At 38.5% G+C, this 24,276-nt stretch overlaps 1 protein-coding gene across 4 annotated transcripts in view; it reads left to right on the forward strand.

Moving 5' to 3' along the window:
• LOC117214784 (terminal nucleotidyltransferase 5C) overlaps window positions 1–24,276 on the forward strand; it is a 160,220-nt gene that overhangs the window by 123,169 nt on the left and 12,775 nt on the right. Inside the window, exon 1 of one of the 4 annotated variants that reach the window (XM_033461105.1) lies at window positions 22,580–22,940. The exons of 2 other annotated variants lie outside the window; for them this stretch is intronic. In XM_033461105.1, the coding sequence (XP_033316996.1) occupies window positions 22,938–22,940 (3 nt within the window). In that variant the 5' untranslated portion in view covers window positions 22,580–22,937. Of the gene's footprint in view, window positions 1–22,579; window positions 22,941–23,767; window positions 23,828–24,276 lie in introns of those variants that run through there. One more of the 4 variants, XM_033461104.1, reaches the window with a different exon arrangement.

Genomic DNA, 24,276 nt, shown 5'->3' on the forward strand with positions numbered 1-24,276 from the left:
CGCTAGGAATCCAATCGTATTGACACGCATTCTCGAAACGCAACGTCTCCCTTCCATATGCTTTCTCCTAATTATTACGCAAATGAAATGCTAAATGCTTCCTCGTAATCTAGGGGAGGAATCTCTAATTGACTTAAATTTAATTAACCGAATTAAAAGAAAGTTTCAAATTGCTAGATAATTTGTTTCTGTACACGGAAATCTTAGTAACTTTTCTGTTATGTATTTTCCATTATATCGTTATTAGTCGTTTGCTCTGCAGTAGGTACATATTTTATATTTATTCGCTGCTTCTGTTTTGTAAAATCATATTTAAACCATTAGCATTTAATGAAGACCAGCTTCTTTCGATTCTTTTAGACAATAAAAGTTCCATTTTACGCAAAAATTGGAAACAATTTCTACTATCGATATATTTAAACTTTGCATTGCCCACTATTGTATATCACACGATAAATGATTGTTACTGACACCATGAAAAGTATTTATATGGACTGCGGATTTTCACGCAATTACGAGAAATTTTAAGATACGGAAATGCATAGAGCGCGCGTGATATCCGAAAAGTGTAGTAGATTAGTCGAAAAGATTAGTCGAATTTTTGCCAAGCTCCTGCTCTCTCAACGCTAGGAACTATCGAAATAATCAAAACGACCAGCACCAATAATTCTTCGTAGAAATTTCATAGGTTCGCGACAGTACATTTTTCGAAATTCGAATGACTCTTCGAAAGATCTTGCTGGTCTTACAAAATTTTGTATATAAAACATTTTCCTGTCCCCTGCCCTTTAATTTCTTCTATACGAATTTTATACTTTAACCGTTGATGGTTCTACTATCTGTCTATAAAAATACAAATTTCCATAAGTAGCCTTGGTGTACTCATACGCAGGTTCCAATCTTGAACATTCTCTTTTCTTCGCGCGGCTGTGTATTTCTGGCAACCGACGACGAAAAACTCGTCGCTCGACTCAACGAAGAATGAATCAAGCACAGAATGAATTGCTCGCTACGCAGAAGAAAATAGAACGTCGATAGGAGAAGGAAAGGAGATCGCGTGTTTCCTGCTTGTTTCGCTCGCATTCCGCATTTCCTCGCAGGGTTCTGTTCGGTTGGCCCGCGATTCCGTTTCCCGCGGCGAGGAATTACGTATCCCGGATGCGCGCGATCGCGAAATCGAAACTTGGTCGGCGCGCGCGTTACGCTGCGCTCGCAAGAGCCTCGCGCTGACTGATGCCGGGTGCAACGACCCCGCTACCGTGAAACTGGGACATCCTCGGCTGTTCCACGACGTCGTCTTCGCCATCGTACTACAACGACGACCCCGTTTTCCAGTTACGCCGGCCGAGCACCGTAGTCGTCGACCACGCGGCCAACCAACGCGTTTCGATTTTCGCGCTCCCTTTCACGATCCTCTTCCGCGATCTTGCTGTTCAAAGTCTCGTAGCCTTCCATTCGTCTGTTGCGTTTAGACAACGAGAGATTCGCAGGAAATTCGAGATTCGGATTTGCCGGTCGGATCGAGAACGAAGAACGTGATGGAAATTGTGAGAAAGGGGTTGTTACAACGACGCTCGTGTCCCTGTGTGTGAAACACAGACACACAGTGAAACAGAACGTTTCGAAGTAGCACACTTTTTGGACTGATAAACACAATTGCGTGTCGCGCACTAATAGGCACAAATACGATAATACTTTATAATGCAGTTACACGCGTACTACTTTTCTTGTTTATCTTCATCACATTTCGTTGGAATATTTCGCTCGAAGATGGAAAATCGTAGTGTCGCAGTGTCAACCGCTCGTCTTAGGATTCCTTTCATGAGAAATATGAACGTATTTGTTGCCTAGAAGATATGGAAATTATATTTGTTACTCTTGTGACGACTTTCGATTTTCCGAATCTCGAAGGAAATTTGAAAACATTTTAATAATGAAAAAATTATAATAATGCTTCGCGGTATCGATAGCAGATTTTCACATATCGCTAATAGTCGATCGGAAAGCGAATTATTTTCAATTACTCGCGAGTATGATTTATGTAACATGTGGTGAAATTAGCGTCTATTTTACCAATATCTCGGATCTGTCGCATATCATTCTTCAATTACGATAATTGAGACGGAACTTGGATAACTCGATGAACTTTTGAAAAGCTTGAAAGTGAACTGGCATCGAGTCGGAGTTTGATCATTTTGTTGTAGAAACGAAGGGACGGGCCAAGGTATTGATTAAATTTGCCAATTATGGAAATCGGTATTGCGAATATTGAACTGGCATTACGATGACGTAGATAACGTGCCTGTTATCCAAATGTCAGAATTCAGTCGTCGAAATGTACAATTAGTATAAATAGTTGAACGTGTTGATTCAGTGATTCAGCTCAATGGTGTAACTTACTTCCACGCAACTTTCGTTCAATTTTTCATGCATTTCTCCGGCACACTTTTCCCCTGAATCTGGTTCCACGCACCTTGCCCTGTTCGTCTTTCGAAGAAACTTTTCATCGAACTCGAGTACCCGAAGCAACCGTTGTTCAAAATCATTGTAAATAACATTCCTCTTCGATGCCGATATGCCAACGTCAAAAGCAAAGTACGTGAAGCTTCGCGAACAAGATCTAAAGCGAAAGAAGTGAAATAAGACGAACATGGTCAGCCCTGACATTCTTACATCTACTCAATAGCTACAGAACCGAATGTTTTCTGGATTAAATTGAAAGAATATTGTTTCATCACTTATTAATCGCGGAACACAAATGTTCGCTATATAATTCGCTATAATTTAAGCTGGATCTGATCAAAGACAAATGATATATTGATCGTTTGCTTGTTTAATATTGAATTATAATAATATTATAATATATTAATATTGAAATATAAGATACGGAAAGGTTAAAGTAATACATCGCATAATCATAACGAAACAATTAATATTTCTTTGACGATAACCGATAAAGCTACATAATTCAGCAGACGGTATCGGTCATACGTATCAACCCAATAATTTATGAAGATATAAACGAGAAATAAACGAGGTAAATTTAGTAGATAATATTGGTCGTAAACAACGACCTAATAACTCAAGAGAAAACAGATGAGAAATAAACGAAAAGAAAGGGGCGACGACTGGAATTAAGGTTCGAGATTGAACCGCGTGGTCACACGCGGTTTTTACCATTTTATCGAGCTGCTGTGGTCGCGGTTAATGCACTTTGCTCTTTCATATTACTTTGTTCATTTCGATGCTGACGCAATCAACTGCCGCTACGTAGGATTTCGCATATATACGCCGCATAACGATAGTTCGCAAGGTAATTAGTGTGAATCTGCTTCCTTCTCTTACGTTACCGTGATAACTTCGAATTTAATTAATGTAATTAAGATCGTCTCTGTCAGGGACCTCGTTGTTCTCATTCCCCCCCCCCTCCTCCTCCTCCTCCTCCTCCTCTATTTTTCTTCGCTTCCTTTTTTTCTTTTCTTTTTTTTTCTTTTTTTGTCTGTTCTTAGCGGTTCGTGAAATCGCTTTGCAAACCAAATTTTCACGGATGGATTGTGAAAAGAGTTTCATGATTCCGTTTACACCGGTTTCTTTGTAATTCCTCGTAATTAATAATTAAGCATTAGGATTAATTGTTCTGATATTTGTACGACGTGGATGTACTTGTCGAAGCGTACATTTGTTTGTTGAACGTAGATACCGCGAAATTGAATATTTTCATTTTTTGAAAGGGGCGATTGAGAAAATATGAAACTGAAATCTTACGTCCTACAGAAATGTGGATTATTGTATAGAAATCTATATATATATATTATATTTAAATTATATGTTACATAGGATTCTCCAATAACTAATTAGTAACTTTTACATTAATGGCCCGGTTTTGATTGCGTAGCTACTTAGAGCATAACGAGCAACTATGTAATTAGATGTGTATCTTGTCTTCCTTGACGTTGAATTAATTGCTCGGCAAACTGCAAACCAAAATCAATATACATAGAAAATCTCAAGTAAGCGTCCTAAGTTCTACGATAGATTAACAAACTTCTAGTTGCATCGTGATACTTGAACGTGATATTCGTTAGAAACGTAGCAAATATTCGTTAAAAGTGGCGAATATACAGAAACGTAGAGTACTGTCTGACATAGTTTACGATAGATAATTACTAAATAATTAAACAGATCAAAATTGCAAAACACGATGACCTGTGTTACGAAGATTAAACTTTGTTACAGACGTTTTTGTCGGATAGGGAAGCTCGACGCATAAACTATATACAAAACGTGTATCTTATCGAAGAAAAGTAGAGCTCCATTTATTGGAACGACATTCTGATTAAAGTTTTATCCATTCAAACGATTTATTTGAATATGAACTCTTACTAACTAAATTGGAAGTTCCAAATAGCGTTAACCATAAAAATCAGCACTCCTATCTCCTATATGAATTATGTCCTTTCAGAGGTACAAATCGGTAAAATTCTACTGCGATACATTTTATTTTATCTTGCAATTATCGTCAGTTCGTTTGTACATTTGCAGGTTTAAGTGTACCTCGATGTTAACAAAACATCAGATATCGAAATAATGAAGAAAAATCATCATTTACCGATAATTTGTTTCTCCCGATAATTTGTCTCTTAACGATTGATCTCTCGGTATCGTTATCTGGTCGATTAATTACGCGCGCAAGAACATCGTATCGTAATAATCGGAGTGCGAATATTCCAGCAAATTAGTATCTTTGCCAGCACCGTTAGCAGAAAACAGAAGCTAAGCAGAAGCTCGTTTTATCGATTAAATATTCTAAGGTTTCGTAATATCGTAGCTACTTTATTTTGTACATTTTACGCATTTTACCATTTACGAGTAACCTGCGTGTTTTCGCGCTCTTTAATTTCCCACAAATGCACGAAAGATCCGCGGTCTAGTAATAACGTTCGAAATTAACGAAGGGAAACCACGCGTTCTCGAAATGAAACAGTTCCCAGGAGAAGGACGGATAGCACTGGCGAATCGAATGGGAACCTTTTCCCCGGTGTTCGTCTTTTTTTCTATTACAATGCACGACGCACGGGTGCACGATCGCTTTCATTTTCTGTGCACCGTTACACGAGCGTGGAGGACGTGTCGCGACCGCGTGTTTTCGCCTTCTCCCTTTTCGTATACGCCAACTCCCGTTTTCTCTTTCCGCTTTCGTTCTATGCCGAACGGTAAAAGCGGCCGAAAGGTCGACCAAGTGTACGTTTCGTGGCAATCTTTTCTTTTTCTTTCCCTCTCTTTCTCTCTTTTTGTATCCAAATTATGGACAATGTTTAACGACGACCAACAATTCGCCCGGAAGCAACTTTACAAATAAAAATTCAGAAATTACGATTGAAATTTTGGGCAACGCTACGGGAAGACTGTAAATGATCACGTTGAATGTTGGAAGCAATTTTGTTACATGGAAACGTGGAATGTGCGTGGAACAAGTTGGTCGAAGGTTAAACAGACTTTCAACGTCAAATAGCGTTTCAACGAAATGATGTAAATTAAAACTGCGAGCTCTTGACCGTATCGTTGAAATTGGACAACTCTTGATTCAACCTAATTGCGTTGAAACACTCGTTTTGATTTTCTATCAAAGTGTGATCCCCCCTTAAAATTAGCAGAACTTTTTAGTCGAAATATTTTTCTACTAAACACTAGAACAGACAACGAAGAAGTGAATCAGTTAAAGCAATCCAATTATATTTAATATTTTATTTGTAATTCTAAACTTATAATACCGATCCATATCTCCAACTTCGATGAAACTCCGCTTTTAATTTCGTTAATTGTATCTTTTAATCTCTATAAGGATACATGGTCTCGGTTAAAAAATTTTGGCGTGAAAGATTAATCCCATGATTCGCTTTAAAATCAAGAAATGCTTGACGACGCTTTCATTAATCTGATTACTCGTTCTCGCGATACGCCTGTACAAACTATCGAAACAACAATCACGTAATTAAGTATAAAAGAGGACAGTTCGCCTGTGTTGGCTAATGAGATTGAAATCTGTGCGAGAAGGTAAGTGACTTTAAGAAACTAGATCACTTCTTTCTTCTGTCGTCTGTAAGAACGACATCAAGCATCGGTAGTATTGTAAACGATTTGGAAAAGACGATGAATTATTACTCTTATTTTCTCGGCGACTCGCCACGTCTTTGCGTAAACTTGACTCATTGTATGCAGCGATATTATTGCAACAAGGAAAATTGAGATTCCCATTGTCTTATCTACATTAACTTCGCTCGGAACTTGAGAGGAAACGTAACAGCGTGCGACGATGTTTCACGAAGTGAATCAAACAACTATTTATGCGCGTTGTAGCTCTCGTTTGACGTAACTTGAAGAAAAAAGAGATAAAGTAACACAGCTTTATTAGCATATTTCATCTCGCGAACTTCTCAAGTTACGTCTATTATTCCATTTCTTTCTAATTATTTCACTGGTCCTTTACTATCTAATTTCATTCATCCCATCGTGTTCTATCAAACGTTCTCAATTTAATTTTCATAGTAGTTGCGCGTTACTATTTTTATAATAAACATAAATATATAATAAGATAAACGATGTACGTTTCGATACGAAACATTCTGTTCGCAACAGTTATTACCTGTTTCATCAACACGAGCAGTCGTGTCTAATTAAAAATGTGCTTTCTCGTAAACAAAACGAAATTCCAACTACAAGCCTTGAACAGGACGAAATCTGTAAAATTCATTTGAGAAATTTCCAGCTAACAAACGGCTTGTTATTTCGTTCGAAAGAGAACGCTATCTTCTTCCAATCTCCACGCTGCCAATCTTCTTAAGTCCTCACCTTTGCCAATCCCCGGCTCATCCAAAGCGATTACACCGACGTGATTACAGAGAGGACGATTCCAGTCGTCGTCCCGATTTCCTTCGGCCGCGAATCGAATTACCTCGTGGAATTGTGGCACGGTTTCCGGGTGCATAAGCTGCTGGGGATCGATGACTGTAGACAACTGGACGAGTCACGACGGTTCAGCGTCGACGTGAATCGTTTCTCGCCCTCTGGTTGCGCAATGTTAGAACTGTCGGCGGGAAAAATGTCAATGACAAGACGATCGACATCGATAACCGACGATGACTAGGCTACGAATGATACGGATTTCTGGAAAATTTAAATATGAAAAGGTGTACAAAACGCATATAACATGTAAAAATATACAAAATGCATATTCAAAGCGCTGATTATGGTAACTACATGCTGATGTAAACTCCTATTCAGATTCTATTTGTTTATTCGTGTGCTTTCACGGATAAAGAATCTGAAAAGTTTAGTAGGTTGACATCGCTGAGAATCAATAAGAACTGCTTTAACCATATGATGCGACTGAAGAAGCAAGCCTTTTCCCCGTTTGAATAAACCAACGATCGATCAGACAATAGAACTAATAACGAAATAAATGAATAATCATTTTATTTAGAACAGACATTGCATTAGTTTTCCACTTGGCGCGCACGACATTTAAAATTCCAAAATGTTCAACTAAGACTAATTTTCTTTTATCTATGCGAAGCTTCAGAGGAAGAAGTACGAACAATTTTAACGATAAAAAAACGATTGTCTCCTGGATCGTTCGTGTCGAATTCCGAATTTCATTACACCCTGAAAAGACGACACAGTTTAATCAAAAGTTTTCATAAAAACACATCAAACGATGCGAAACCGTGCGAACATCGTCGCTTGAATCGATGAAGCTACGCTATAAACTATCGAAGATGTATGTACATATATCCCGGTCTATAGATCAGACTCGCGGCCAGAAGATTGATAAATAATTGATGGCGGATTGGATGTTGAAGAATTCAAACTGGTCGTTTGTCATGGGTATAGCCGGTCACGAAACGGTTGTACAAAGCGCCATTTGTCGGCCTACATTCCCTACTGCTCTACCTGGCGAATGTTATTATTCCGTCTTTCTTTGTGGAAAATTACCTGGCCGTAGTTTTTCACTCGAATATATTTATAAATAATAGCAGTACTCAAGGAAATATTATACTTAGCAGTTTAATTTTAATTCTGATCTTCTAATTAGCACTCTAATTTCATCAAACGTATCCTTATCGTCTTTTCGTTATCTCTTTCTTATCCCTTCTTCTATTTTTTTTTTTTTTTTTTGTTTCATCATCATTTTCGTCTGTGATAAGCTATTTACCGTTATGTCATGGAAATTTGTTATCACAAGCTTCATTTATAAAGTAAATAGGTTCTTCTCTATAGCTATCTACTATTCGACTAATATTATTCCAACTTATTTTATTCAGGTTGTGTAGTACGTAACTTAATGGCTTCGATCTTTCACAAGATGAAAGATAAGCTCTGAGGAAAGAATAGCTGGATGGAAATTGGTGGAAAATTTTACCGGCAACTTCTCGTGGCGTTTAGCGAACCGAAAGGCACACGAGAAATTGGAAATATCAGTGGATCTGAGAGGATAAAAGGGGATCGTAAGAAACGAGGGGTAGAATTTCGCGAATGATCGTGACAATAAAAGGAAGATATTCGTCAAAGGTTGTAATGTGATATTCTCGTCGTTAAGTGTTCTGAAAATATCGTTCGTATTTCTTTGATTCCGATGCTTCTAAGAAAAATGTCAAACGATGTGTAAAATTTCATTTGAAAAATTCAATGACGAGCAAACTTCTCCGAAAGGATACGCTTTTTTCTCATTTCCTTCGAAACTTCTAAATTACAGTTTATACATGGTGTCGTAAAAATATCGTATATTGTAAAAGTTAGTTCGACAGATCCCGCTCGATGCGCAAGTTTATCTCTAGCCGCGTGTTTCAAACGATTCGGTTGGACAATGTAGTGGACGTAGAGTGTGCTACGTGTAAAATGTGCAACTGTCTGGATGCATTCATACGGAAAAAAAATCGATTCGCTGTATGCACTGGGTCAACAGGAGGCCACCGACCCACGAAATATTATGCAATACATTTCCAATGGACACGACGAGGGTCTCTGACTTGCACGTACTTGTGTCTATATTCATTGAAAATGCGTCGCATAAAACGTTCTTCCCGTTATTGATCTGTATATTCCACCTATAGAGACTGATGCGTTCAACTTTTCTTCCTTCTGTTCTTTCTTCTTTTTCCATCTCTCTTTGTTTCTATTGTCCTGCTTTGAATAACACCTACATTAATTAACCGTGGAGAGGATTTGCTAATTTATCGAAGGATATAAAGGATATTTATTGCTTTCTCTGTTTCTCATAGAATAGAAGAAATAGAAGACAGAATGGTAGCGAGCAAAGTTTCAATAATAAATCACTTTGTCACCTAGTTTTGAAAGTCACCAGAGTTACACTGTGTGTTGAAATAATACTATAGATGATGGTGGCGAGAAATTGAAGCGAATATACCTGGTGAAACGAGAGCGAGAGATCCGAGTCGAGTATTAGATAAGGTATTTTACATTCGAGGAATATTTCAAGTATCCAGAGATTTGTACGCATGACGTTCTAGTTCTAGGAAATACCGTATCTCTCTCAATAATTGTGTATAAATTTCGTAAATACCATGAAACGTGAGATATATCATAAGTCGACGTTCAGTCTACGTATTAACAAGGAAATTTAGTAATAACACCATCGACCGTTATCCACGCGATATCCAAGCTATCAAATTCGCTGGTTGCTTAACAGAGCCAATTGCAAATGTATTATAGATATTAAGAGAGAAAATTTACGTACTACATATATTGCTTAATCTCTTGAGCAATTGATACTTACACAAGTGTACGTTTTATTTTTATTCGATTCAACCACGATTGTGAAAGATGCAAAGATAAAATACCGACTATTTCAGCGTACGTTAACTTTTTCACGTATTTTCAGATATAATATTCGTGCAGCTATATTAAATATATATGGTGAAAAGATAGAAAGTAACTTTATTCTTATCTTATACCAAAAACGTGCAAACGTCGGAAACACCAGAGATATGCAAACGATAAATCGTGTTCGTAACTCAACAGGTTTCCTTTCTTCTTCTTTTTCTTTTTTGTGCAAAAATAAAACACTCTTCTCATCAGTCGCCGTGACAAAGAATAAGTCGAATCTCGATTATGGTCTCGATATTAAATCTGGAAAACAATGAGTTCGCTATGAGAGAACCGGTATAGAGAAGCTGAACACCTGCAACGGTTTATTGCGGTCATAATTCCCGTTTAATGCTATATTGTCCGCTTCTGTCTTGCCGATGCACTTGGCGATCCTCAAAGAAACCACGTTCAACTTCGCAAGGGCTCGTGCTCCACTTTTTGATCGCAAAGAGGATTCTTATTTCCTCCTTTCCACTCGAAAATCGCGACCATTCGATGAGAGAAAGGTTTGTTTCGAGGGAGCATCGAACAATCTTTGCTCTCGAGGAAATTCCATTTGATCGAAGATTCTACTATTTGAAGTATCTCGTTCGCGCGATTAAATTATTTATTAACAAAGCTCTTGGTTTCCGGTTTTACAACTTGTCAATTAACGACAGCCTTTCGAGTCGACAGAAAGATTTCGCATTTGTTGATGCAAGCAGTGCTGTTTAAATATTAAACATACAGATACTTCAAATTTACAACAGCATGGTAACTTCGTACAAAACATTACGCGTAAGCGTTGCTCCTTCGTATTTTTCGTTATTACCAATTCGCCATCGATCTGTATATTTTGATAAAATTCTATATATTGTCGCAAGAGTTCAGATGCTTAGGCGCGATAACGTTTATAGACGCCGTGTTGATATATTGGGTTGGCAACTAAGCGATTGCGGATTTTGTCATTATCACCTAATGTCAAACTCCGCAATCACTTAGTTGCCAGCCCAATAGAAACACATAACTGGTGGAAAACATACGATCAACGATGTATTCTATTTCTAATTCCTGCGTTGTAGCAGATATCGAAATTATATTTTTAAAACGCCGTTCCAAATCTAAAGATACACGTGTCAAAAATAATATGAAAGTGAGCTTACGATGGCAGGATAGAGGGTGGCGATAGAAAGGGGGCGAGGGGAAAAAAGATGAGAAGTGGTGCGTTGGTGAAGTCAGTAATCAGACGTCGATGAAGATGATACGTTCCGGGCGGCGATCGTTCCAATTCTCTTCTTGCTTCGTGGATCACAGAGCTTGGCACGAACGCCAAACCACAACAGCAAAACGAAAATCGCGAAATTTTTGTTTCTTTCCTCTGGTGAAAAACAAACGAATCGTCGATTCGAACCGCGCGATAATTATGAAAGAAGCGATAGCGTTCGGTTGAGAATTAATATCCCGTTTCGTATCAATCTCACTGTACTGTTTACTTGAACCTTACGAGGCGCTGTTATTACAAATTTTGATTTTTTTCTCTCGATTTAGAATTATTCAGATTTTACTTGAAATTTGTGTATTCACGTAAAACGTATTACTTCGTGAGATTTAGAATTATTTAGAATCGTTAGAAATTTTTACATTCAACAGTCGAAAACGTATTGCTTTCTGAAATTTAGAATTATTTGGAATTGCTTGAAATTGTTACACTCAACCGCCGAAAACGTATTATTTCGTGAAATTTAGGATCGTATAAAATTGCTCGAAGCTTTTATACTCGATCGTGGAAAACGTGTTGCCTTGTGGAATATAGGATCGTTTCAAATTGCTTGAAGTTCTCATATTCGTCGCGGAAAATGAATTACTTTATGAAATTTAGAATTATTTACAATCGCTTGAAATTTCTGTGTTCAACCGTTGCGAGCCGCGATGCTTTTTGAAATGTACAATTGTACGAAACTGCTTGAAATTTTTATATTCGATCGTCGTATCGCTTTTGAAAATTTAGAATTATTTAGATTGCTCGAAATCGTTGTATTCAACCGTCGAGAACGTATTGCCCTGTGAAATTTAATATTGTTTGAAATTTCTTCAGATTTGTATCTTCTATCGTGAAAAACGTATTGCCTTGTGAAATTGGAAATTGTTTGAAATCGCTTGAGATTTGTATATTCTGTCGTCGAGAACGTGCTACTTCGTGAAATTTAGAATTATTTCAAATTGCCCGAAACTATTAGTGACAGGTTTGAATAAAATACAAAATTTCCTAAAAAAAAAAAAAAAAAAAAAAAAACAACAATGAGATATTTTGTACGGTACTTTATCTGTGAAATAGTTCGAGCGATTAATTCACGCAAATGCTGTCATGCAAAAGGTCAAAGTAAAATAACGCTTTTAAATATAAAACGCTCGTACAGTATCGTAATAGAGTTTGTTAGACGACCAGAAATTTCCACACTCACGTTTTTATCATCCAATTTGGTTCACAGTCGCAACAGATTTACGGTTTCGCGCTTTACTTGAATTCCTCTTAATATACGTACAACTATGAACGTGTTTCTTCTTTTTATTTTATTGTTATTTATATATCCAAAAGGATAGAAAAATATTTCGATCCATTCGAAGAACGAACGCGTTTCGTTTTATCCGCCATATCCACATCGAGCTTCGTGGACCACGCAAGTGCGCTAATAATCTCGAGTATGATTCACACTTTGGCAAACTGAGCGAAAGAACGTCTCGACAGACGTTCTGCAAAATTTGCACGGTAGATTATAGCCAATTATTATTGTATTTTTCGTCATCGAGTACATATACCTCGAATATGTCTGATTTCACGAATGTCAACTAATTACGTCGAACTTTCCATTTCTTCAGTCTTCTTGCGCAATACTTTATTGACTAATAATATTAGCGAATTGTGCAAGACGTTGCTCTAATTTATTTCGAGCGATTCGATGCATCGATTCGATGTTCCGGCCTCGATCAAAATGTCCTAATAAATATTAACGAGCAGTAATTTGTAAAATAGAACGTCAACGCTGTAGATAATTACAATGTTGAGCGTTTTCCTAGCCAATCAAAGGCACAACACGCTATGGCGTATCATAGCGTGACGAATATTCGTTGATCACGAAATGTATCGCAGTCTCGTCTTAATTCGTTAGAATTGTTGGGCAAGAGGCATCAGCGTAGTTGTTAGAAAAATGAAAATGTTTCGAAACTTACGGAAGATTAATTGGTGGTCAGGCGGGAAATTAAACGCTTACGAAATACGTGGTAGATACTTTCGTTTTCCATACAACGACGTATCGTGCCATTTCATTTTGCAAATCATTTTTTACAGGTATCAGGGAAACGGTAAGATTATTTAGAACGATACCGAAGCGTCCTGTGTTGCGACCAAGTTTTCAGGACAGAAAGAAAAAAAAAAAAAGAAAGAAAGAAAAAAGCTCCGCTCCCCAGCGGCTTAAACCCAAAAACTGTATCATACAACGAAAAATGTAAAGCGCCGACACATAATACAGCATGGCTACCATTACAAAAATTCACCGTTTATTGCGAATAATGTACCTAAAACTGTATTCTTGGGCTCAATAAACTTTAAATCTCAAAGTCATTATTTAGAACGATTAAAACGTTCAAATATCACGGATTTAAGGCAGTCGTTAACGAAGCTGCAAACGAGATATAAAATTGAAAGAACAAGCGAAGTTTGAATCGGAACAAGAGGAAAAGTAAAAGCAGCTCGGCAACTAATATATTCGCGAGTGCGGTGCAAACAAACGAGCACGAAATTGAATTTTATCAAGTGCAAATAATGCCCCGAGAAATCTGTCGTAATTTGCAATTCAACGCTCGGTATTTTCCCAAGTTTTTCGCCGTTTTTTGCCGGCCTCGTTGTTAGAATGTCCGCGCACGCGAGTCTACTTTGCCTTGTAAGTTATAAAATCACGCTCAGTTTCTAACAAACGCGAAACCTATGTCCCTTCATTCGATCATATTTTCCCATCGTCAACGGATTTCGTAAGCCCGAGAAGAGAAAGTGGAATAATTCTTATCGATATACGTAATTCAACTATTTCAAACATCAAACAGCCTCTCCTCGTTCGTGCGAGCAAAAGCGTGATTCGAACGAAAATGACGAAATTAAGAATTACGAAATCGATACTGTTAATAATCGTAGAAGTGTCGTAAAAAATCATTCTTCCAGACATGTAAAAACGTCGATAACCACATCTGAGTAAATTACTCAATGCGATGAAAGATGCAATCGGTGGAAAACAAAATTCGCAAAACGTAAAACGTCACTGAACTTGGCACAGACCTGCCAACGAAAAGCTCGTAACGTAAAAAGAGGCTACGACGACGGAACTAATCGTCGAAATCACGAGCAACGTACAACGATGGCGCAACTTTCTCGTTCGAGGCTGCCCGGTTAAGGAGGATTTAATTAAACACGGGACGTCGTCGTGGGTCGGAGAAACGCAGACGCGGCAGGAAAGCGAAACATTAGAATTTCACGTAGCCGACGAGGCCGTGGCACCGATGGTCCGCATCTGTGCTTAGCCTGCGATGCATTCGTCTTGCATCGCAACGATTCGTTGACCCTCGGTTCTACCTAGCGGTTCTTCGTCTCGATCGAAATGCTTCCGAATGGCTTCCCGCTTCTTTTTTCCGCTTTCTCTTGATCCCTGTATCGTTTGCTTCTTTGTTCTCGATAAATGAAAAATCTGTATTCGCTGTTTCGTATAAGAGAGGATGATTTGCATATCGTGTCGCTTGTTGCAGGAGAAAATGTACCGTAGCTTGAAAATACGCGAACGATTTGTTCTTAACAATCCTTCAAGTACGAGTACATTCTCGTAAATCCAAAGATTTTCCTTTCAAAGGGGAAAAAATGCCTAATGCAATTACCGGTACATGGCGTCGCGTGATCGACGACAACCGCGTTCCACGAACATGTTTACAGCGATAGGCGTGCTCAAAGAATTAACAATAACATTTACTCGTACAATAAATTCGAAACAAAGAAAAAGTTGTCTCTTTTCTCTGAACTTTAACGCGATTCTCTTGTTTATATCTGCTAGTCGTATCTGCTACAATTATCTAGCATTAATAATTGTTTTATTCCACGATAACATTTACCCGCTCCTCTATAATAAATTACAAGTTGTCTGGTCGTCGTGAGTAACCGTATATTGATATCCGATATTGATATCGACCATTCGTTTATCCTCGCGTGAACCAATGATTCTTCGTCTCGATCGAAGCGTTTCCGGATACGCGACCGCGGCGGCGTCTCGCCTTTTCCACCTGCCTATTCGCCTCCACTCGGCATTTCACTGAAATCAATTTTCACCGTTCGCATAAATTTCCATTTCTAAGATACAGGAGAAACGCGCCAACCGTATACAGCTTACGTAATTTTGTTGCATTCTACAGCTTAATCTCACGAATGGACGTTTAATCGATTCGTGATAACGCTTCGCGGTGATTCCTTGCCAATAGGAAGGTGTTCCATGCGTTCGATGCGATAGGAAAATATTCCACAAGAATAGAGAAATCGGATACGGAATATGTTAAAGCGAGAAAGTACATGCGCGAGGCATAGATGAAATATACAAATATAGCGCTGCTAGATGAATGCGAAAAATTTATTACAGTCGAATCTAATCGATTGGGCGTAAATGCAGCGATTGGTGGAATGGCGTACGAATACTTTTCGCAGTCACCGCATATGGAAGAAAAATTGTAGTTATTTACGAACGTACAACGGTACGTATACCTCTTAACACGTCGATTGCCACGCGAATTTTATATAGGATAATCTACTTTTATCACTTAACTTTATCACTTGGAATATCTCGCTTGTTTTTGATAATATTAGCAAAAATGTTTCAGCAACATATTGAATTTGAAGTTTTCCCATTGGTAAACGCGTAGAGGACGTGCGAATGTCATCAATCATATATATTTTAATACGTTCGTCGATTCACCTGGACATTTTCCGCAGAAAAGGTATAAACTTGTGTATGTTGGAAAAGTATTCATTTATTTGTGTGGAAGAGATATTCGTTTAATATTTTAAGTTCAATTTAACATATTTAAGGAAAGACAAGAAAAGACGCGATGCGACATTCTCGTGTTCGTCGAGTTTTTATCTTTCGTATGTTAAATATGAGAAATTAAAGTTAATATATGTGCTGGACTGATAAGTTTTTCCATACGAATAAGTTGATACTTTTTCGGCATAGATAAATTAATACTTTTTTGTAGAGAAGATGGGTGAATTTATGTATTAAAAATATATGATCCGATTTAAAAAAAAAAAAAAATCGGTGACTTTTCTACGCGATGTCTTTTACGTGACCATCTACAAAAAAAACTAATCGTGTCAAATAATGTTCACCTTGAAACTATCCAACCTGTTGCCGAAACACTTTCTAGTATTATCGAAAACAAGGCGATAAAGTTAGGTGAGATAACCTGTATAACATACCTGTTTATATAACATTCCGTGGAAACCGCGATAGATCGAAATACGTCGTTATGTTTAATTATTGGAAAATATCGTATTACATTTGCACATTTTTCTCTCTCCATGTAATATAAATCGTTCACATTGTTGACGATCCTTTAGTCCATGAAATTTATCTTACATTAAATTATTCTAAAAAATGTAATAGCGCGGATCGCCGATAGCGAATCCGATAACGAATAGGTGATCGTGGCAATCAACCTGTTAAACGAAACTGTTACTTCCCTGTCGAAGAAAGGAAAAAAAAAAAGACTGCAAAAGAATTCACCTCCGGTGTTTTGCCTGATATCGCATTTTAATGGAATGTTAAAGACCTTCGGCGCAATATCACACCGGGGAATTTTCGTTCCATTAGACTCGCTACGTTACGCAACCACGATGAGTTAATAATCCCGGTTCGTTGGAACGTGGAATATAATGTCGTCCCAACGTCGACTTAATTGTCAAGCCAGAGTGACGCATGTTGACGTTAAACCAGAAGCATTTACGTATCTCGTGTATCGTCGAAGTGTTCTATTCTTGATCGAAATTCCATGCTGTATACGTACTTGTTTTGTTTTCGAGTTTATCAGAGACGAGGAGAGACGAGAAACGAGGATAATTATGGAAACACCACAATTCAATCTATCTCGTTTAGGAAAGAAGAAAATACCGCGGTGATCGGTTAAATATACAGACCTCCTCACAGTAGTAAGAACGTCATCTCTATTTATCTCGTATTCCCTTCGTGCCACGAAGCCACGTCGAGAGCAAACGTTTCACCACCTTCCAATGAACTTCTCCTGTGGTGGTTTCTTTCTAAACATAGTCAACGCGTTTCTTAACCCTGCTATGTACGAGTATATACGCTCGTACGTGGCTGCTTGGTGATATCTAAATAGCGTTTTTCTACGGTTGTTAAACAATTCCTTAAACGATCGTTGACTCTTTCAGAATCTAATTTAAAAAAAAAGAAAAAAGAAACCGAGAAAAATTACATTGCTCCTTGCGTATTTTTGTATATCTTCCTTCGTTGGAATTTTTTGTTCGTAAAAGACGTGAAATACGCAAAAGACAGTAAAATTACGCTAGTTATTAAAACTATCATAGTAAAAGTAACAATCATTTCGAATATAGAGGGGAGCATAAAGACAACGTTAACAGCGAAAACATGTTATTTCCTATTAACGCGTTAATAATTAAAGCTACTTCTAGACTCGTAACGTATATCTACGGCAAACTATGCTTTAGTCTTTAGTATTAGGTCGTCCGAAAAGTTTCTTTCGTTTCATAAGGTGATAATAGATGAACAACAATTTCTGTCTTAAATATAAGATGTTAAATATAATAATAATTTTATTGAATTAGGCATGATCCATTTCTACATCTGTTATTATATTCGTGCATAATTCAATAAACCAATTGTGCGTCTATTATTTCCTCATAAAACGAAAGAAACTTTTCGGACAACCTAATACCCGAGGAAATACGTAGACACATTTTTCTCCCGTACTATCGGGAACAACGCGAGTTCTATCACGCGACGTAGCCAAATCCTGGCTAACAAGTGAGAACCGAACCCTGTAACAACGCGACATGGAGCCAACCCCGTGGAGATCACGACGAAACGCGTTCATATCTCGTGGTCCTTCGTCACCAGAGAATCCATCGAGCGCGTACGATGTACGACGTAAAAATAAAGGATCCACGGTTTGACGTGGGTCCACGACTGGAACGGCCGAGATCGATAATACTTGTCGGCCAACCCCCGTTGGTCCAGCCTCTCCCTGTTTCCCCGGCGCGACTGACGACGTGGGCGTCTAGAAGTGCACCATCTCAGCTCCAACCAACACAGACACGCGCATTCGTACAGCTCTAACGTAGCTGTACAGGGTGTTTCGTTTGTCTTGGATCAGTTAGTAGATATTAGTTTTAGTTTGCATTTGCTATACGAGTTAATAAATATCTGTTGTTCTCGCTCGTTTCGGTATTTAGAGATAGAAATATTGGAAAGTGGATCTTGATTTTATTTTATATACACGATAGATATTAATATTCCTAGATATACAGTGGCTGTTGGAAATATTTGTACGTATCCTTGTCTTTCAATGGGACCGTCTTTTCCTTAGGTTGTATGATACCTTTCATTTTCGTACTGTGAAAATTTTATAGAAAGTACGATCGCAGGACAGGAAACTTAAAATACAGTTGGATCTAATTAATTAGCACAGGAATGCAATGACGTACGAGTATCTTATAACCGCTGCAACAGTGTTTACATTTGATTTATTTTTCACAGACCTTTGCTCGCGGATTAAGCGGGACTTGCAGTTACATTTCTCTTTGCTTTACGCTCGTATCCTTCCACCCACTGAGCTTAACATCTCTCGTACTTAACATTTAGTCTTTAAACTTGACCTTTGAATGTACCGCTTATACTCCTTACTCTCTATATTTCTGCTGCTTGCGTCTATTCTCGCAATTCTTAAACATCGACGACACAGAAATCGAAACAGAAACATAAAATATGAAACTCTAACGATGTATAATATAAAGATACGATAACACAACGTAGAACTGTAAACAACTATTTCTCTCCTGTGCTGCGTTTATAAAGAAATCGCGTAAGAATCGATGATTCTCGCTAGTCGCAAGTCACGATGATCGTCGTCGTCGTAAATCGACTTTGACCCGACACGATTTTTTCCTTTCGATAGAAACAATTACGGTATGAAGGAGTTTGATATGGACGAAACACCCTGTATATAGAGGCGGATCGTACGGGCAAATACAACGTAACATTCAGGTCGGCCTGTTCATTCAATGACACCCACGCGTTCTTCGCGGTGACGTCATTGAAAGCGTTAGAGGGTGAGAAGGGGAAAATCGAGGTGGAAGGATCTGGGCCAACCACCCATCCTCCGTTTTCTACCCTTCTCCACGCTCCTTTCCTTTTTCTCTTCCATTCATCCTGCCTATCTTTTATCTACATTTTCATCATTTTCGTTTCTTTTCCTCCCATTCTTCGATCTCCACTCTTATCGTACCACGTTACGCTTTCTTCCTTTTGTCTTCCACCGTTTCCTGCGTTCTCCACGACTTGCCCCTTTTCTATCTTCTACATCGTTCACGTTACATTTTAGTTTTTCGTTATTGTCCACTCGGCAGATATTCTCGTTTTTTTCGTTTCTTCCTTTGTTAATAAAATTCCATTCACCCGTCTGTTCCCCTGCTTCTCTTTTCTGTTACCTTTTACTCTGTTTCTCTCCCATTAGCTTCCGTTTTTCCATCTTTTCATCGGTTCTGTCTCGTTCAAACCGTTCTCCGTATTCTCCCGCCTCCGCTTTCCCTTGTTTCCAACCTTTTCTACTTCACTCGTTTGCCTTTTGCTTATTTTCTTTCTTCCTCGCGCCGTATTTTCCCCTTTCTCTCAAACCGTTTCTATCTGGAGTGGTTAATGGTCGATCGGAGTTCAAGCGTCAACGAGCCACGTCGTTTTTCCAATCGATTTCACCGCGGCTACTGTTGTTCTCGTTGAACCGGCCAACAAGCGTTTGACGAGGGTTCCTGAAACTCTTCTACTTTGTCTTCTCTATGGTCGTTGGGTAGTAACGACGTGTATGGAAAGATTGGTTTCATACGAGGTGTTTCGATTGTCCAAAGGATAGATGAAAAGGTTGAGTTATGGCTCATGAATGGTGACGTAACGATAGTAAAAATGAGGGTCTCGCTCGATTATATTTCTGGCGTTATAGAATCAGTGATGTTTGAAATTTTGACACAGGAGGAAGTAGAAAGTGGACTTCAAAAAAAAAAAAAAAACACGTCGTATAATTGAATTTAATTTGGAGCAAGAAAAATTGCAAATATCCGGAGAAAATATATTGGGTTGGCAACTAAGTGATTGCGGATTTTGTCAATGCCACCTAATGACAAAATCCGCAATCACTTAGTTGCCAACCAATAATTGAAAGAGAATAAATCTCTGATACTTTTCAAAACTAGAAACTTTGCTTCGAAATAAAGAAGATTATAGATCTGTACGTCTGTAAATTGTTATTTGTGGAGTAGGTTTGTTCTCTTTTCCATGTTTTGTTGATAAAAATGCAAGTGAAGTGAATAATTTCATATTATCGGTGCCTCTGTCGAATGAATTAAAAAATAAAAAATTAGGAACTAGAAGAATAAAGAACTGAACAGAGAAACTAGAGAAAAATATGTACCCAAAGGAAAGTAAATAATTTTGAAGAATTAAATCACAAATGAGATTCTCGAATTATACAATTTTTCTAATTAATATCGCAGTGACTGAAGCTCGTTAAACTTTTCTAATATATGTAAATATTAAAAAAAATCGATAATAATCGAAACAAGTGCTTGGCCTTTAAATAGCAGTTTATGCTAAAAATATTCCTCCTCTAGCTGACAAAACTCTAAATCGCGGTTACTTAAAATTCAACAATGGACTATAGAAACAAAGTACTTCTTTGAATTTCAAGTGAACGAACAAAATGGTGTGTCGTTCCGTGAGCTATAATTTTTATTATCTCGGAATAAACGTATCGCGGTCGCGCGATATCGGAACAAGGCAAGACGATGGAATAGGAGCCACGAGTTCAACCTTGAGATTGATTGAACGTTTCACGAGGTTTTAACTTGGAATTACGTAATTCTGGCGAAAAGTACGAGAAGATACCGACGTCAGAACAAGGGGGATGAAAGCGTTCGAGAGAATAAGCGAACACTCTCGTCGATACGACGAGAAAATTTCATGGTAACTGCGTTACTACTCTATCGAAACTGTATCGAACAAGCTGCAAGTGACAGAAATTCAAATAGACTCGTGATTCTCCACGATCGTACTTCGAATCGAAGAAAACTTCAAAATGATACACGTCGTATATTTGAAGACTATCAGGTTCTGGATGTTTTGAAATCGAAAGGCAAAAGGAATTCTTAATTTAAATTATAAAGGCGAAACTTTCTTGTTTCTTCTTCTCATTCGAACACTTTGTACGGGGAATATCAATAGATTTGTTCTATTTTATAACGCGACGATGAAATTTCTTCGTTTTTTCTTCCTAATTAAGATAAACGCGGCGATTACACGGAGGTTTCAAATGGACGATGAATCATAGATAGATGTTCTCAAACGTTCTCGATAATTCTCGAACAGAATGGACAGCGAACAGACATCTGACGTACAGATGGATGTCAATTAAAACGAAACGTCAGCCAAGTTTTTATAAAGAGCTTTTGTTTAGAACAGGAATGACTAAGACGTTTGGTCACTACCGAAATTAATATCAAAGAGTAAAAAGTTTTGATCGTAATAAAGTGTCTGGTCGATTAACTTGGACGTTTTTCAATCCCAGCGTGTCGCATAATTTTACTTTCATTCTCCGATGATATTCATGATATTCATGAGATAATGAAAAACAAATGTATTCAAATCCTCGGTAATAGTTTCTGTAACAATAATTAGAATATTATAAATATTTATACTCATCGAGTGTATATAATAGTGTAGTAGTACAGTATAATAATTATTAACATTCGATGCATAACGTAATGAACATAAAAATTAATTGCGCTACTATCGATTGCCATCGTCGAATTTTTATATTTTCATCTTACTCTCGATTAGGCGAACGAAAAGAATTCGTTACGTTTCCAGAGGATTTTTAACGTGGAAACGAGAAATCACGCGTATACCACTGACACGTTTCTCTCGTATTTTGTCCAAATTAAAGATATTTTTTAACGCTAGAAAAATATAATCGAGTGGAAAATGACGCAAAGAACAAAATTAAATACACCCACAAATTCTTGCGATACCTATGACGTATGTAATATTTACCACCAAATTTATTAATCTCTCGTAACATTCAACCTACGCAACATACATAGCAATATTTACTCGTAATTTAGTCTGCCTATTACTCGCGATACTACAACAAAAATCGAATCAGCCAGCATCAAACAAACGTTCATTTGCTGATACGCGCGATCATCGGACTCGTACGGAGGCAGAGCTCGGCGTCGATAGCTGCGTGGTAGCTTTGTGCTGCCCTCCTGGTACACTCAGGACGTCGCTACCGCTGCTGTTGATGGTGGTGTCGCCGCCACCGCCACCGCCACCGCCACCGCCGCCGCCAGTCTTCCTCGTACGCCTTTCACCGCGCTGTTCGCTCAGTTCGCTGTTGCCTCTCATCAGCTGCGGATCTGCTCGCCTAAGCGGAGCCCGTTCGCGACGTTTCGCTCTCCGTTTGTGCCGCGCGCGTACACTTGCTACAGTTTCGCTCCAAAAAGCTTTCGATATAAAAACTCATCTTCCCTTTCTCGTGTTAGTAAATAAATCAAATATCTAAACATATATATAATTTAGCAAATAAAGAAAGAAATAATCGAAGTTGAATCGAGATATATCTAAATAGAAGAAAAGTGACTTAGACGTTGTTGAAGCCAAATCTTGTTGAGTGAATTACAGTGAATCTCGACATCGAAACTGAAGAGAACAGAGCCACGCAACGACGTCGAGCGGTTGTTCTTCATGGTAAGCGGTTGGATTGTTCGATGAAATGGGAAAACGGAAGGCAAAGGCCGGCCCCGTGCTCCACAGGTGGTAGTTCGATTATTTCGTGATCGTTGTTCACGATCAAAGCTTCGCCAAAGAGTGCACCCTGGTCGAGTGAAAGCTTGATCTGGTCAGCCGGCTGATCCTCGGTAAATCCGTAGCCGTTAACATAATCGTTGCAATACGTTTGGGTGGTCGTGGCTCGAGTTATGGCAGTGAAGATGTCAGTTTCTACGGTTCCGTGCGGCTTTTTTCTAATTATCCATGGAAATAGACGACACGGTGAACGAATAGGATTGTTAGAAAGATACGTCAAAATTTTCGTCGATCTCGTTGCTGGTGGACGATTTGCTTAAATTGCAAATTCAGTGGAACGATCGTTATTCGTTTACTGTCCACGTTGGACTATTTCAATTGATCGGATATAAAATATAAGAGAACATAAAAAGAATTATTATTCATTGAATCGAACGTACTAAAAGGATACATTAAGAAGCCCACATCAGAGAGCCATTCCTTGATTGAAAAATGCTGGCGGTTGGAATTAAAATGTGTGACGCAACGCAATCGCTATCGTTGCTAGTAGGAAGAAAGCGATAACGATATCTGCCAGATTAACAGCCGCTCTTATCCGTTTCCATTCCGAATAAGTGATACCAAAAATAAAAAGTATTATCGAAGCACACGCTCGTGTCTCCATTCTTAAAACAACTGTGGGGTGTTCTTGCTTTCCCTAGAAAGGCAGAGAATCGTCGTTATTATCTGTATCGGCGTTCATAGCTGTAAGCGTGGTATAATAGTTAGTTATTCCGTCGCAGATAGGAAACATCGCGAAGTGGATGGAAAAACGTGACGCAACTGGACTGGTAATCGAGCGTGAGGCAATTAACTAACGAAGTTACCGTGATTATGCGTTGTCGTTCCCAAGTGCACGGTGAGAAAGAACGATCATGGAAAAGAGAGCAAAAACGTAGGCTGCAAGCGACTTCTGGTTCGACGAGGAATTTCAATTTAACGACCGGTTTTATCGTCCGGTCGATTAATATCGAAGCTGCTGCAGCTTGCCGATAAGCTTAACGACGTTGCTTAGCCCCGGAGATCGACGAAGGCCCACGCTGCGCTATCCGCTAATGAAATAACGATAATTAAACGACGTGTCGCGACCGTGAACGAGTGGAGGAACGAACTCTGACTGGTAGCCCTGTTGCTCCACCGATCGAGTTCCCTTCCAATCTATAGCTGGCACTCGAGTTCACCTCGCTGTTTACCTTCAACAGCTGACTGTGTCCAATGGCGTCGACCTGACCAATCATAC

This window comes from Bombus bifarius, unplaced genomic scaffold (genome assembly GCF_011952205.1).
Source record: "Bombus bifarius isolate JDL3187 unplaced genomic scaffold, Bbif_JDL3187 scf7180000009243, whole genome shotgun sequence".
In the NCBI taxonomy this organism is placed as follows: domain Eukaryota; kingdom Metazoa; phylum Arthropoda; class Insecta; order Hymenoptera; family Apidae; genus Bombus; species Bombus bifarius.